General features: G+C 41.1%; 1 protein-coding gene across 6 annotated transcripts in view; it reads left to right on the forward strand.

Annotated features, from left to right (window-relative positions):
• The window catches only part of NDE1 (nudE neurodevelopment protein 1), a 38,210-nt gene that overhangs the window by 8,185 nt on the left and 13,090 nt on the right, over window positions 1-16,935 (forward strand). For all 6 annotated transcript variants that reach the window (XM_032604063.1, XM_032604068.1, XM_032604065.1 and 3 more), the window contains exons 3-4: window positions 194-347; window positions 5,009-5,157. In XM_032604063.1, the coding sequence (XP_032459954.1) occupies window positions 194-347; window positions 5,009-5,157 (303 nt within the window). The remainder of the gene's footprint in view (window positions 1-193; window positions 348-5,008; window positions 5,158-16,935) is intronic.

Raw genomic sequence — 16,935 nt, forward strand, 5'->3', positions numbered from 1 at the left:
CACCTGGGGGCAGGCCCAAGCTCTGTTTCTGACTTGTTTGACCTCGAGACAAGTCACCTCATCTTCACATCTGTATAATGAGGACAATGACAGTTTCTGCCTCAAAAGGCAGTTGAATAAAGAGCTGATACATGTATAACAGCAGCATGTAAGCGCTCAGTAAATGATCAGCTAACATCTGGGAATTCTGTAGGGCAGAGAACACGCAAGAGGAACTCCGAGAATTCCAGGAGGGAAGCCGAGAATATGAAGCTGAGTTGGAGACGCAGCTGCAACAAATTGAAACCAGGAACAGGGACCTGCTGTCAGAAAACAACCGCCTTCGCATGGAGCTGGAAACCATCAAGGTGAGGGGGTGAGAGGAGACGCATGCAGGTGTGGATGGTGTCCAGCGTCGTGACTGGAAAAGGGAGCCTGCAGACTTGGCCCCGGGCTCACTCCCACCCCAGGCCTGCCGGGCGTGTGTGACACTTGAACTCTTTATGCCCCTGATGGAGGCGCTCTGTGAGAGGCAGGTCTCACACATGTCCCACGGCCATTCTTGGCTGTTGGTGACAATCCTGCAAGGCACATGGAAGGTAGACCCTTCTAGAGTATGGAGTGTCTCTGGAATTGCTGATGGTTATAAGGCCTAGGGTTATGCTGTCCAGAATTGTCGCCCCTAGTCACGCGTGGCTACTGACATTTAAGTTAATTAAAATAAAATAACTAGAAATTTAATTCCTCAATCATACTAGCCAATATTTCAAGTGCTCAAAGGCCACACGTCTCTAGTGGGTGTCATTGTGGGACAGAGAGGCTGTAGAATGTCTCCATCATTATGGAAAGTCCTGTTGGACAGAGCAGATTCCTCAACCTGGGCACTGTTGACATTTGAAGGTAGCTACATGATTCTCTTGTGGGGGCCGAGTTTCACACTGTGGGCTGTTTAACAGCATCCTGGTCTCCACCCACTAGATACCAGTAGCACCCCCTCCCCCAGGTTGTGACAACCAAAAATATCTGCAGACATTGCCAAGTATCTGGAGAACCACTTCTCTGCAGGGTAAAGAATGCCTTTTGGACACTGTAGAGCTTAGCAGATGATCACAAAGTATAACTGTGTGGCCTAGGGACAGCTCTCAGCCCTCACTGCCAGGCAGGGTCACCTGGCCAGCTTCATAAATGTCAGACAGGCCTGGACCCACCCCGCCCTGAGACTCCCATTCTCAGGAAGTCTGGGTGGGGCCCCAGCATGTATGCATGTCTTGTTTTTTTTTTTTTTTTTTTAAAAACAAAGCTCTTCATATATTTTGATGAGCCACTGGGAGAACTAGCCAAGGCCCTGCAGTGTGAGTCCAGGGCTAGGTGTGATGCACAGTGGAAGGAGATGTGTCTCTTGCCCTCTGGAAGCTTTGCGGGGAAGACAAACCTGACAGCCAGAAACACTTAGTGAAAAGATGCTCAGTTATGTGGTACTGACCATGAGATCCTCCTGAGAGAGATTTGCACGGGTTGTAGACAGCATCATGGAAGAGATGGGAGGGACTTGAGCTGGTGTTTGAAGGTGTGTGTGTGTGTGTGTGTGTGTGTGTGTGTGTGTGTGTGTGTGTGTGTGTGTCTAGCCAGCAACTTGGCATACAAGGGTTTGATGAAGAGTTAATATGGAACTGCCACAGACACGGGCAAGAATGACTGTCAAGTGGACCTTGGGAATCTGGCTTTACTAGCACATGGGAGAAAGCGGGGCCAGCACATGGATTGGGGATCAAGGGGTGAGGAGTAGCAGAGGAAGGACCACACAGACCGTAGAAACTGAGCAGTGGACTCTTAAGCTTTTACGGCATAGACCACAGAGCCCAAGCTGGCCACCCACTGGTCAGTCTGGCCCATAGATGTTGTTTGCTTAAGCCTTTAGTGGTTTTCACTTAACATTGTATCATGAAAGTTTTCAAGCACACAGTAGGGTTGAAAGAATTTTCCAGTGAACACCTGTATCCACCACCTGGGCTCTACCGATGACCTTTGCCATACTTACATACTTTATTATATATCTGTCCATCCATCAATCTATCTTCCCAATGCATTTCAAGGTGAATCACCAACATCTCTACGCTTCCCTGTAAATACTACAGTAGGCTGTTAACTAGAGGTGAGGGTTTGCTTACAGTTTGTTCTTTTGATAGTAAAATTTATATCTTTAGTGGGTTTTTTTTTTTATATTTAGTATCAACATTCAGAGTTGTGAGGCTTCTTGTAAAAACTTAGATTTCTGACTTCCTTTGATCTTCCTTTGGTGGATCTGGCTACCCCAGGCCGGCCTTCTTCCACACCAGCAAAAAGCTGAGTTGTGGTTGCTTAGACAGAGCAAGGCTTCTCCAGTTTGCCCCAGTCCCCACTTCTGTCCTTTCCTCCCCAGCTCTTGACACCGGGGACTGAGTGTCTTTTGCTGCTTACACGTGGCCCACGTCACTCATTTTGTTAACAGCCTGGCCCCTGCCCTAGGCACTGGGGAATCTTTACAGCCCTTACACTGAAGGGGGCTCAGGGATGGGAAGACTAGTGGTATGAACCATCGTTTGGAGAAGGTAGGAGGACGTGCTGACTAAATATCATGCAGTTGCTAAGTAATTAACCACTTCCAGACTGAGCCATTGAACCGGCAGAAGACCTCTTCATTATAACCACATGGCAGGTTCATGAGACACAGTGTGTGGAGCAGGCGAGGAAACAGAACTACCTTGGAGTGAAGAACTGCCCCCAGCACATATTTCTGTCACCTAAGAGGAAAGTCTTCAACTGAGACTCCTTGACAGTGGCTTATTCATTGCAAGTTGAATAAAAACGCTTGTAAGGGATCCAACAGAGCATCTATTGATGCCTCCATCAATTTATTATAATTAGCCCCAAATGAAAGCACAACAGCTTTTCATGTCCCCAAGTTCAAAGGACAACATTTGAATCCTTATGCTGGTGGACAAGCCCAGTAACTGCGTCTTCTTGGAACCTGTGTTGGAACTTAGGTTAGTGACCTAGGATCCTGTACCCTCCTGTTTTATTTGGGGAGGCACCCAAATCAAGGGTGGGAAGCCATCAGAACCATGCCTGGGAATTCGCCCGTGCCTGGGCCTGGTCTGCCCCTGCTTGTCTGAGCCAAGACACTTCCTGTGCTCGTAGCCAGGAAACAGTATCAGAGGAGACAGAGCAGCGTAAGGATGTGACACCCCTCCCTGTCCTCGCCTTGTAAATAATCTGTCTGTTCTGTGGACCTTCTTCTTTCACCATGGCTCTGGCCACGCCTCTCTGGCCCGGTCACCATTACATCACTCTCCCCAGTGCCTCCAGACTGTTTCTAGCAACAGCTTTGTTTACTCGACTGACTCAAGAAGAGGAGTTGGCCTGTTTTTCTAACTTTCTAATTAGACTTGGGCCTTTCCTGTGGAAAGTGAGTGTTTTCTTTCATATTTGTAGATGAAGGAAAGGTGGTAAGGGTGTTTGATGATGGAAAGTAATTAGAGGAGCCAGAGCCGGAGTGAGTGAGTGAGTGTGTGTGCGTGCGTGTGTATGCGCGCGCGCGCGTACATGTGATCAGTTCCCACGTGACCTGGATGGAAGTGGTTGAGGGCAGTTTAGCGTAGTTGTTCTAAGAGCGCAAGCCCAGGTGGCCGGGATGGATCTTGGCCCGGTCATGTGCTTCCAGTTGACTCTGGGCTGATGAAGTGACTGAGCCTCAGTTCCCATGTCTCTGAAATGGCATTAAATAAGGCAACGAAAACAGCGTCCTGAGCCCAGAGGCTGGCGCAGAGTAGACCTGCGGTAAATGTTAGCTGCCGTAGCTGGGCAGCAGCAGGTTGTTGAGGCGTCATCTGGGCTGTGCCTTGCCTTGGAAAGCACCAGCTAGATCACACTAAGGTTCTTTTGGTAAAAACAACAGTTTTGTTTTTTTCCTTCTTCCCTTCCCTTCTGCCTCCCTTTCCCTCCCTCCCTTCTCTCTCTCCCTCCTCAGAGGCCCAGAAGTTCCTAACTCCCCCATGCCACAGGGAGAGTGTCCTGGGTCACAAAGTCAGAACAGTTCTCAAACTGAGTCCATGATGTCCTGATCTGACTGTGAGGCACAGGCAACAAAGTCATTGTGATTCCTGCTATTCTGTCTGTAATCCAGGGATATCATGTGAAGTGCATCGGTATTGCCCTTGTGGATCAGGCTCGGAGAGGTTTATGAGGCTTTCTGTGGCTGTGGACACCTTGCACAAAATGATTGCTTTGAAGATAGTTGGGGGCTGCTTGATACTAGAGGCTGCAGGGACCAGTGTGGGAGGGGGCAGGGTATAAGATGCTCAGGAAGCACTCGGGACTTGACAGCTTGATGGCCCCCTGTTCCCCCCATCATCCCTCATTTGCTTAAGAGTCCATGTCTGTGGACAGAAGGTTCTCCTGACTGAGCTTAGGCTTGTCCTCTGGCATCCTGAGTGAGTGTGACGGGAAGGCTGGTCCCACAAAGATCCTAGAATAAGGGAGAGAGAAATCCCCTAAAGAAATTGGCGTGGGACTTCCCTGGTGGTGCAGTGGTTAAGAATCCGCCTGCCGGTGCAGGGGACACGGGTTCGAGCCCTGGTCCGGAAAGAATCCCACATGCTGTGGAGCAACTAAGCCTGTGAGCCACAACTACTGAGCCTGTGCTCTAGAGCCCGCGAGACACAACTACTGAAGCCCGCGCACTGCAACGAAGAGTAGCCCCCACTCGCCGCAACTAGAGAAAGCCCACACGCAGCAACGAAGACCCAACAGCCAAAAATAAATAAATAAATAATAAAAACAAATTAATTATAAAGAAATTGGCGTGCCGGTGGGCTGTGCAGAGGGGGAGGAATGGATGCTCAGCAGCTAGGGACAACACACATTCACTGCAACGGAGAGGGTTATGTCCCAGGATTAACCTTCAGTGTCTTAAGGAGATGACAGGGAAGGGAGATAAACATCCTCGTCGGGAGTCTTAAATCATTCACTCAGTGTTGATTCTGTCCTTCAGGAGAAGTTTGAAACGCAGCATTCTGAAGGCTACCGGCAGATCTCAGCCTTAGAGGATGACCTTGCCCAGACAAAAGCCATTAAAGATCAACTTCAGAAATACATCAGAGAGCTGGAGCAAGCCAATGATGACCTGGAAAGAGCCAAACGGTACGTTGGGAAGGAGAAAAGAGGTTTGGGAGCCTTTTGTCTCTGGGTACCAGGCACTGTGCTGAGGGTAGAGGATTCAGCACCGAGCAGAGCCAGTGCCCTTGTGGGTCCTACAGCCTCATAGGAAATGGGCAACAGGCAGCGAGTGCTGCAAGTCCCGGGTGCAGTGGGAGCATGTAATTGATTATGTTAATTTGTCCATTGCTGGGAGAATATTAGGCAAGGCTTCCCAAAGGAAGTGCCATTTAGGCTAAGACCGAGGGATGCCTAGGCATTTTCACTCTTCCTAGGGGAAGAGTGTGGGGTGAGAACATTCCAGGCAGAAGGACAAGCATGTGCTCAGTAAATAGGCCCTAAGATAGGACAGTATTTCTTAAACTGATGTTCTGAAGTTTAGCAGAATACTAACAGTAATAAATAAGTTATCGAATATCTACTCTGAGCCAGGCACTTATTTTTTTTCTTAAGAAAACTTTTTTTTAAAGATTTAGATATAAATTACATGCAGCGATACACACAGATCTTAAGAAGTATACAGTTTCATCAGTGTGGACAGTTGTGCACATGCCCCACACTCCTGTTGAGACGCGGGCCCTTGGCACTGCACCCACAGCTCCTTACGTTCTTTTTTGCGGTTGCTTTAGGGACCCCAGTACACACGCTCAACTTTTCAGTCTACTTCATTAATAATGTACCAAATACAACGGCCTTGCAACCTTAGAGTTTCACTTACCATCCTTGAACTTTATGTGATAGCCATAATGTGAGAAGGTAAGAGAGTAAAAAGATAGCCTTTTATATTTACCCACAGATTTACAGTTTCTGGTTCATTCCTTCTTGAAGTTTCCCTCTGGTTATCATTTCCCTTCAGCTTGAAGAACTTCCCTTAGGGTTTCTTGTGGTGCAGGTCTGCTGATGGTGAATTCTTCTCGCTTTAGTTTATCTGAAAATGTCTTCCTTTTGCCTTCATTCTTAAAGGATATTTCCACTGGATGTGGAATTCCAGGTTGACAGGTGTTTTTTTCTTTCAGCACGTTAAAGATGTTCTGCTGTCTTCTGGTCTCCTTGCTGGAGGTCAGAAGTTAGTGGTCATTTGAATAGTCACTCCCCTGTATATAATATGGTGTTTTTCTCTGGCTGCTCTCAGAATTTCTCTTTATTTTTGGTTTTTAGCAGTTTGTGATGTGCTTAGATTTTGTATGTATTTATCCTCTTAGGGGTTTGCTGGGCACTTTGGTCTGTAAATTTGGCTTTCGCCAAATTTAACTTTGGTCATTATTTCCTCAAAGATTTTTGCTGCGCTGTTCTTTCTTTCCTGCCCTTCTGGGACACCAACTACACACATGTTGTGTCCCGTGTCCTTTTGATATTGTCACACAGGTCTCTTAGGCTCTGTTCATATCTTTTCCTAATTTTGTTTGTCTTGGTTCCTCAAATTAGATCATTTCTATTGATCTGGTTTCAAGTTCACTGACTCCTTTTTCCCTTCTCCAGTCTGCTGTTAAGCCAGTTCCAATAATGTTTTATTTTAGATATTTAAGATCTAGAATTTCCTAGTCCTCTACTGATATTTCTTTTTTTTTTTTTTTCTACTGATATTTCTTTGTTTGCATCCTTGAGATAGTTATAACAACTTTCTTTAAGATCCTTTTCTGCTAATTCTAACATCTGGGTTATCTCAGATGTTAGATGTTCCAGTGATTGCCTTTTCTACTGAGTTTGGGTCACATTTTCTTGCTTTTCACATGTCTAGTAATTTTGGATTATATTCTGGACATTATGAATGATGTGTTGCAGAAACTATGGATTCTGTTATGTTTCTAATTTGTTTGTTAAGTAGGCTGAACTCAAACTCCAAACTCTGTCTCCCTTTGATGAGTAGTAGGTGAAATCCGTTTGACGCTTTTAACTAGGCTGCTTCAAGTCTGCCATGCACATGCATGGTTCAGGGGTGAGCCAGAGGTGTGGGAAGAGTTATATATGCAGAATTTGGGATTCCGCCAAGGTGGTGGATTTTTATCACTGGAGCTATAGACACAAAGCTTATAAGATGCAGAATTCAGCCACTGCTGTTCCTTCTTCCAAGTGTTGTCTCTCTTCCAAGTGGTGTCTCCCTTCCGGTTTTTGCCAGTGCCTTCAGATCATTGTTTTTCTCGTTTCACCCAGAGTTTGTAGTTGTAATCTATAGGATGTTTGGTCTGATACAAGCTACCTTATTATTACCAGAAGTGGGACCTCCTTTTTTTTTTTAAAATCAGTTTGTAAGAGTTCTTTGTGTATTTTTGCTGCTCATCTTTTGTCCCACATTGAAAAATATTTTTTACAAATAATCTTTTGTCTGTTGACTTTGTGGTATCAATTTTCATACAAATATTTTTCATTTTGGGGTCATCAATTATGTCTTTTTTTTTTTTTTTAATTATGTCTTTTATAGCTTCTAGGTTTCCAGACTTCACTAGGGACATCTCCTTGATCGTTTGATTATGCGTGTATTCTCTTAATTTTTTTTGCAAGATTTTTTTATTAATTGTTTTAACTTATGCTTTTAATCTACCTGGAATTTATTTTTGTACCTAGTATATGTGTCCCATTTTATTTTCATTAGGTAGATAGCCACTTGTGCCAGTACTATGTGTTAAACACTCCATCTTTTTTCCACTGAATTGAACGCATCTCTGTCATTTGTTAACCTGCCATACAGTTGTTCCTTGGTATCCATGGGGGATTGGTTCCAGGACCCTTGAGGATACTAAAATTTGTGGACGCTCAAATCCCTTATATGAAATTGTGTAGCATTTGCATATAACCTATGTGCATTTTCCCGTACACTTTAAATTATGTCTAATTATAATACCTAATACAATCTAAAATCTGTATGAATAGTTGCCAGTGAGTGGCAAATTCAAGTTTTGCTTTTTGGAACTTTCTGGATTTTTTTTTCCTGAATAATTTTGATTTGTAGTTGGTTGAGTCCAAGGATATGCAACCTACAGATATGGAGGACTGACTGTATATTCTGGAATCTAATTCAGGATTCTTCTTTCTTTTTTGTCTAATGTGCAATTTGTGAATTACTACCAACACCATAATGACTTGGTTCCTGTGGCTTTGTAGTATTTTCTGATTTTTGGCAGGCCACTGGCTTACGATCATTTCTACCCATATATCACTGATGAAAGCAAGTCACACGGCCAAGCCCTGTTAAGGGGTGGGAAGGTGCATTCCACTCACAATGAGGCCAAAGCAAGGGTGTGGCTACAGGGAGGATGAAGAATTGGGACCAATAATGCAGTCTATCACAAAGAGATAGTACATTCATGTGATTCAAAAATAATATACAAAGGGTAGAGTTTTAAAATTCAAATTCAAATAGAAATTTGTATTATTTCCCCCGCCCCGTTCTTTTTCCCACAAAAGAGCATTCTGTATACAGAATGTATGTACTGTTGTACATCTTGCTTTGTCACGTAATAGGTTTTGGAGGTCATTCTGTAGTAGGACACAGAGGATTCTTTGTTGTTGGTTTTTTCCAAGTGCATAATATTTTATTGTATGGTTGGTATTGTATGATGCATAATTATTTATCCGTCCCCCCCAACGGCTGGATATTTGCTGCATTTCCTTTCTTTTGCAGTGATAAGGGTTGCTGTAGTGAATGATACGCATTGCTTGCATAGATGTATATCTGTAGAATAAATTCCCAGAAGTGGAATTCTTGGGTCAAAGGATGTATGCATATGTGTTTTGATAGTTTTTGCCCAATTGTTCTCTACACTTGTACCAATTTCCATTCCGAGCACCTATGTGTGTAAGTCTCCATTTTCCAAATAGCTTCACTAAACAGTGTTTTTTAGACTTTGGATTTCTGCCAATCTAATAGGTGACAAATTAGGTACATTTCTGAAGTATGAGTGATCTTGAGTTCCTTTTCATATATTTAATAACTGTTTTATTTCTTTTTCTGTGAACTCTATCTTCTTGCCTGTTTTCATACTGGATTGCTGGTTGTTTTTTCTCATCAGTTTCTAGGAGATGTTTATATATTTGTTTATGATATGAATTGAAAATGTTAGGAGTTTGTCATTTGTCTTCCATCTTTGTCTATTGCATATGTTACTATTGAAAGTTATTTGGATTTCTGTGTAGGCAAATTTATCTGCAGTCCCAGGTTTATAAAGCAATTAGCCTATGTTTTCTTCTTGTATTTTTATGTTTCCTTTTTTTCTTTCTCTCTCCTGAAGATGCATTGGGTTCACATTTTAGCCAGATGCTGAATAGTTGAATATTAAAATCAGATGTGATAGAGACCCAAATCATCATTATAGAACAAATAAAGTTTTGGAATACTGAAGTTATATTAAAAAAAAAACTTTAAAACATTACAATTTACAATTTCATTATAAAATTTTAATAGTTATATATGGAAAATTTGACAGTCTCCTGCAAGAATGGTAATTTCTCAGCACCATCAGCTGTTTGCTTGTTTTGGTCTCTCCAACTGTACATCCGTAAAACCAAATGACTCACTTTTAACTGAGGAAGGAGATGACCTTGTGAAAGATAACCTTGAAAGACTCCAGGCCTAACTGAATTAACTAAAAAGTAAATATATTCCTTAAAGGGTATTTTGTTTAATATGTGAATGCCAAGATGCCAAAAAATTCAACGAAGATTAAAATTGATTTAATCTAATTTTTAAAAAAAAGTGTCTATGTGGGCTTCCCTGGTGGCGCAGCGGTTGAGAGTCCGCCTGCCGATGCAGGGGACGCAGGTTCGTGCCCCGGTCTGGGAAGATCCCACATGCTGCGGAGCGGCTAGGCCTGTTAGCCATGGCCGCTGAGCCTGCGCGTCCGGAGGCTGTGCTCCGTAACGGGAGAGGCCATAACAGTGAGAGGCCCGCGTACCGCAAAAAAAAAAAGAAAAAAGTGTCCATGTGTTATTACATAGACATTTTTTTTTTCTTTGTCTCTGCCACATGGCTTGTGTGATTCTAGTTCACCAACCAGGGATCGAATCCAGGCCCCTGCGGTGGAAGCACAGAGTCCTAAACAGTGGACTGCCAGGGAATTCCCTACATAGACTTTATTTTTAATTTTTTGTGGTAAAAAATTTGACATCAGATTTACACCTTAACCATTTTTAAGTGTGCGGTTCAGTAGTATTATATGTATTCACATTATTGGCCAACAGCTCTTCAGAACTTTTTCATTTTGCAACATTGAAACTCTATACCCACTAAACATTCATTCTGCTCCCTGTTCCCTTCAGCCCTTGATAATCACTTTTCTACTTGCTGTTTCTATGATTTTGACTACATTAGAAACTCCATATGAATGGAATCAAATAGCATGTGTCCTTTTGTGACTGGCTTCTTCTCTTAGCATAATGTCCTTGAGATTCGTCCGTGTTGTAGCATGTGACAGGGTTTCCCTTTTTTAAGGCTGCATAATATTTTGTTGCATGTATGTACTGCATTTTCTTTATCCATTTATCTGTCAGTGGACACTTGGGTTGCTTCCACCTGTTGGCTCTTGTGAATAATGCTGCAGTGAACAAGGGAGTACGGATACCTCTTTGAGATCCTGCTTTCAGTTCTTTTGGATATGTACCCAGAAGTGGGACTGCTGGGTCATACAGTAATTCTACTTTTAATTTTTTACAGAACCTCCGTACAGTTTTCATAATGACACACCATTTTACATTCCCACCACATCCTCACCATCACTTGTTATTTTCTGTTCTTGGGATGGAGGCCGTTCTGATGGGTGTGAGGTGATACATAGACTTTTAAGTATTTATTGGCTCAAAAAGGATATGTTTTTAGTTATCTAACAGATGTATCTCTTAATATTCATATTTACTGAAAATCTCTTTTCCTGCTTAACTATTTTCAGGTCCTTATAACTGTCCATGAGATTAACAGCTTTCACAGTTATGTATTGCAGCATTTTACTCTTATGATAATAAATATGCAAATACATCAGTTGGCAGAATTTCACCATATAAAGGACATAAAGCTTTTTCCACTCGGCACAACTAGGATGCTTACCTTTATTTGAAAGCAAATAGTCACATAGTAACAATAAGTCTCTGTGCTGTGCCCTGCTGGTATTACTGACTCTGCCTGATTGTATACAGTCGTGGGGGGGGGAGGGTGTCGTTCATCCACACAGGTTCAGGAATGCCAGAAATGCTGCTGAAGTTGGTTCTCTGGCATTCCAGAAGCCAGTAGTAGATTTTGACCAAATACTGAGTTTAAATATTTGATCTAGTTGGAATTCATCTTCGGGTGTAGCATGAGGTGTGGATCCAACATTAATTTTTTCCAGGTGGCTACCTGGTAGTCCCCAGACCTAGAACTGAACCAACCATCTTTTCATCAATGATTCGTGATGCCACCTTTATCATAAATTAAATTCTCATATGTATTTGGATCTATTTCTGGACCTTTGGCTCTCCTTGGTCTGTCTGATCTTATAACTGTTTCACTCTGTGGCACACTGTTCATTACTGAGGCTTTAAAGAGCATGTTCTTTGTATCTAGGGGAGCTAGTGCCCCTGTCCTCTTCTTTTTCAGAGTTCTGGCCAATTTTTTCTTCCAGTTTTATTGAGATATAATTGACATGTAGTACTGTGTACGTTTAAGTGAACAGCACAATGATTTGACTTATATGCATCATAAACTGATTATTACAATAAGTTTAGTGAACGTCCATCACCTCATATAGATACAATATTAAAAAATAGAAAAAACTGTTTTCCTTGTGATGAGAACTCTTAGGATTTACTCTCTTAGCAACTTTCGTACATAACATAGAGCAGTGTTCATTATAATTATCATGTTGTGCATTGCACCCCTAGTACTTGTTTATCTTTTAGCTAGAAGTTTGTACCTTTTGACCATCTTCATCCAGTTCCCCTTCCTCCTATCCCCCCGCGTCTGTAACCACGAATCTGATCTCTTTTTTTTTTTTAACATCTTTATTGGGGTATAATTGCTTTACAATGGTGTGTTAGTTTCTGCTTTATAACAAAGTGAATCAGTTATACATATGCATATGTTCCCATATTTCCTCCCTCTTGCGTCTCCCTCCCTCCCACCCTCCCTATCCCACCCCTCCAGGCGGTCACAAAGCACCGAGCTGATATCCCTGTGCTATGCGGCTGCTTCCCACTAGCTATCTACCTTACGTTTGGTAGTGTATATATGTCCATGCCTCTCTTTTGCTTTGTCACAGCTCACCCTTCCCCCTCCCCATATCCTCAAGTCCGTTCTCTAGTAGGTCTGTGGCTTTATTCCTGTCTTACCCCTAGGTTCTTCATGACATTTTTTCCCTTAAATTCCATATATATGTGTTAGCATACGGTATTTTGTCTTTCTCTTTCTGACTTACTTCACTCTGTATGACAGACTCTAGGTCTATCCACCTCATTACAAATAGCTCAATTTCGTTTCTTTTTATGGCTGAGTAATATTCCATTGTATATATGTGCCACATCTTTATCCATTCATCCGAAGATGGACACTTAGGTTGTTTCCACCTCCGGGCTATTGTAAATAGAGCTGCAATGAACATTTTGGTACATGACTCTTTTTGAATTATGGTTTTCTCAGGGTATATGCCCAGTAGTGGGATTGCTGGGTCATATGGTAGTTCTATTTGTAGTTTTTTAAGGAACCTCCATACTGTTCTCCATAGTGGTTGTACCAATTCACATTCCCACCAGCAGGGCTTTTTTTTGATGATGGCCATTCTGACTGGTGTGAGATGATATCTCATTGTAGTCTTGATTTGCATTTCTCTAATGATTAATGATGTTGAGCATTCTTTCATGTGTTTGTTGGCAGTCTATATATCTTCTTTGGAGAAATGTCTATTTAGGTCTTCTGCCCATTTTTGGATTGGGTTGTTTGTTTTTTTTGTTATTGAGCTGCATGAGCTGCTTGTAAATTTTGGAAATTAATCCTTTGTCAGTTGCTTCATTTGCAACTGAGGGTTGTCTTTTGGTCTTGTTTATGGTTTCCTTTGCTGTGCAAAAGCTTTGACGTTTCATTAGGTCCCATTTGTTTATTTTTGTTTTTATTTCCATTTCTCTAGGAGGTGGGTCAAAAAGGATCTTGCTGTGATTTATGTCATAGCATATGCCTATGTTTTCCTCTGAGAGTTTGATAGTTTCTGGCCTTACATTTAGGTCTTTAATCCATTTTGAGCATATTTTTGTGTATGGTGTTAGGGAGTGATCTAATCTCATACTTTTACATGTACCTGTCCAGTTTTCCGACCACCACTTATTGAAGAGGCTGTCCTTTCTCCACTGTATATTCCTGCCTCCTTTATCAAAGATAAGATGACCATATGTGCGTGGGTTTATCTCTGGACTTTCTGTCCTGTTCCATTGATCTATGTTTCTGTTTTTGTGCCAGTACCATACTGTCTTGATTACTGTAGCTTTGTAGTATAGTCTGAAGTCAGGGAGCCTGATTCCTCCAGCTCCGTTTTTCGTTCTCAAGATTGCTTTGGCTATTCGGGGTCTTTTGTGTTTCCATACAAATTGTGAAATTTTTTGTTCTAGTTCTGTGAAAAATGCCAGTAGTAGTTTGATAGGGATTGCACTGAATCTGTAGATTGCTTTGGGTAGTAGAGTCATTTTCACAGTGTTGATTCTTCCAATCCAAGAACATGGTATATCTCTCCATCTATTTGTATCATCTTTAATTTCTTTCATCAATGTCTTATAATTTTCTGCATACAGGTCTTTTGTCTCCTTAGGTAGGTTTATTCCTAGATATTTTATTCTTTTTGTTGCAGTGGTAAATGGGAGTGTTTTCTTGATTTCACTTTCAGATTTTTCATCATTAGTGTATAAGATTGCCAGAGATTTCTGTGCATTAATTTTGTATCCTGCAACTTTACCAAACTCATTGATTAGCTCTAGTAGTTTTCTGTTAGCATCTTTAGGATTCTCTATGTATAGTATCATGTCATCTGCAAACAGTGACAGCTTTTTCCAATTTGGATTCCTTTTATTTCCTTTTCTTCTCTGATTGCTGTGGCTAAAACTTCCAAAACTATGTTGAATAAGAGCAGTGAGAGTGGGCAACCTTGTCTTGTTCCTGATCTTAGTGGAAATGCTTTCAGTTTTTCACCATTGAGGACGATGTTGGCTGTGGGTTTGTCATATATGGCCTTTATTATGGTGAGGAAAGTTCCCTCTATGCCTACTTTCTGCAGGGTTTTTATCATAAATGGGTGTTGAATTTTGTCAAAAGCTTTCTCTGCATCTATTGAGATGATCATATGGTTTTTCTCCTTCAATTTGTTAATGTGGTTTATCACATTGATTGATTTGCGTATATTGAAGAATCCTTGCATTCCTGGAATAAACCCCACTTGATCATGGTGTATGATCCTTTTAATGTGCTGTTGGATTCTGTTTGCTAGTATTTTGTTGAGGATTTTTGCATCTATGTTCATCAGTAATATTGGTCTGTGGTTTTCTTTCTTTGACATCCTTGTCTGGTTTTGGTATCAAGGTGATGGTGGCCTCATAGAATGAATTTGGGAGTGTTCCTCCCTCTGCTATATTTTGGAAGAGTTTGAGAAGGATAGGTGTTAGCTCTTCTCTAAATGTTTGATAGAATTCACCTGTGAAGTCATCTGGTTCTGGGCTTTTGTTTGTTGGCAGATTTTTAATCACAGTTTCAATTGCAGTGCTTGTGATTGGTCTGTTCATATTTTCTATTTCTTCCTGATTCAGTCTTGGCAGGTTGTGCATTTCTAAGAATTTGTCCATTTTTTCCAGGTTGTCCATTTTATTGGCATAGAGTTGCTTGTAGTAATCTCTCATGATCTTTTGTATTTCTGCAGTGTCAGTTGTTACTTCTCCTTTTTCATTTCTAATTCTATTGATTTGAGTCTTCTCCCTTTTTTTTTTTTGATGAGTCTGGCTAATGGTTTATCAATTTTGTTTATCTTCTCAAAGAACCAGCTTTTAGTTTTATTGATCTTTGCTATCGTTTCCTTCATTTCTTTTTCATTTATTTCTGATCTGATTTTTATGATTTCTTTCCTTCTGCTAACTTTGAGGTGTTTTTGTTCTTCTTTCTCTAATTGCTTTAGGTGCAAGGTTAGGTTGTTTATTCGAGATGTTTCCTGTTTCTTAAGGTGGGCTTGTACTGCTATAAACTTCCCTCTTAGAACTGCTTTTGCTGCATCCCATAGGTTTTGGGTCATCGTGTCTCCATTGTCATTTGTTTCTAGGTATTTTTTTGATTTCATCTTTGATTTCTTCAGTGATCACTTCGTTATTAAGTAGTGTATTGTTTAGCCTCCATGTGTTTGTATTTTTTACAGAGTTTTTCCTGTAATTGATATCTAGTTTCATAGCATTGTGGTCGGAAAAGATACTTGATACAATTTCAATTTTCTTAAATTTACCAAGACTTGATATGTGACCCAAGATATGATCTATCTTGGAGTATGTTCCATGAGCACTTGAGAAAAATGTGTATTCTGTTGTTTTTGGATGGAGTGTCCTATAAATGTCAATTAAGTCCATCTTGTTTAATGTATCATTTAAAGCTTGTGTTTCCTTATTTATTTTCATTTTGGATGATCTGTCCATTGGTGAAAGTGGGGGGGTGTTAAAGTCCCATACTATGAATGTGTTACCGTCGATTTCCCCTTTTATGGCTTAGTATTTGCCTTATGTATTGAGGTGCTCCTATGTTGGGTGCATAAATATTTACAATTGTTATACCTTCTTCTTGGATTGATCTCTTGATCATTATGTAGTGTCCTTCTTTGTCTCTTGTAATGGTCTTTATTTTAAAGACTATTTTGTCTGATATGAGAATTGCTACTCCAGCTTTCTTTTGGTTTCCATTTGCATGGAATATCTTTTTCCATCCCCTTACTTTCAGTCTGTATGTGTCTCTAGGTCTGAAGTGGGTCTCTTGTAGACAGCATATATATGGGTCTTGTTTTTGTATCCATTCAGCCAATCTGTGTCTTTTGGTGGGAGCATTTAGTCCATTTACATTTAAGGTAATTATCGATATGTATGTTCCTATTCCCATTTTCTAAATTGTTTTGGGTTCGTGTTGTAGGTCTTTTCCTTCTCTTGTGTTTCTTGCCTAGAGAAGTTCCTTTAGCATTTGTTGTAAAGCTGGTTTGGTGGTGCTGAACTCTCTCAGCTTTTGCTTGTCTGTAAAGGTTTTAATTTCTCCATCAAATCTGAATGAGCTCCTTGCTGGGTAGAGTAATCTTGGTTGCAGGTTTTTCTCCTTCATCACTTTAAATATGTCCTGCCAGTCCCTTCTGGCTTGCAGAATTTCTGCTGAAAGATCAGCTGTTAACCTTATGGGGATTCCCTTATGTGTTATTTGTTGCTTTTCCCTTGCTGCTTTTAATATGCTTTCTTTGTATTTAATTTTTGACAGTTTGATTAATATGTGTCTTGGCGTATTTCTCCTTGGATTTGTCCTGTATGGGACTCTCTGTGCTTCCTGGACTTGATTAACTATTTCCTTTCCCATATTAGGGAAGTGTTCAACTATGATCTCTTCAAATATTTTCTCAGTCCCTTTCTTTTTCTCTTCTTCTGGAACCCCTATAATTCGAATGTTGGTGCGTTTAATGTTGTCCCAGAGGTCTCTGAGACTGTCCTCAGTTCTTTTCATTCTTTTTTCTTTATTCTGCTCTGCAGTAGTTATTTCCACTATTTTATCTTCCAGGTCACTTACCCGTTCTTCTGTCTCAGTTATTCTGGTATTGA

The sequence above is a fragment of the Phocoena sinus genome, chromosome 15 (assembly GCF_008692025.1).
Source record: "Phocoena sinus isolate mPhoSin1 chromosome 15, mPhoSin1.pri, whole genome shotgun sequence".
Taxonomy (NCBI): domain Eukaryota; kingdom Metazoa; phylum Chordata; class Mammalia; order Artiodactyla; family Phocoenidae; genus Phocoena; species Phocoena sinus.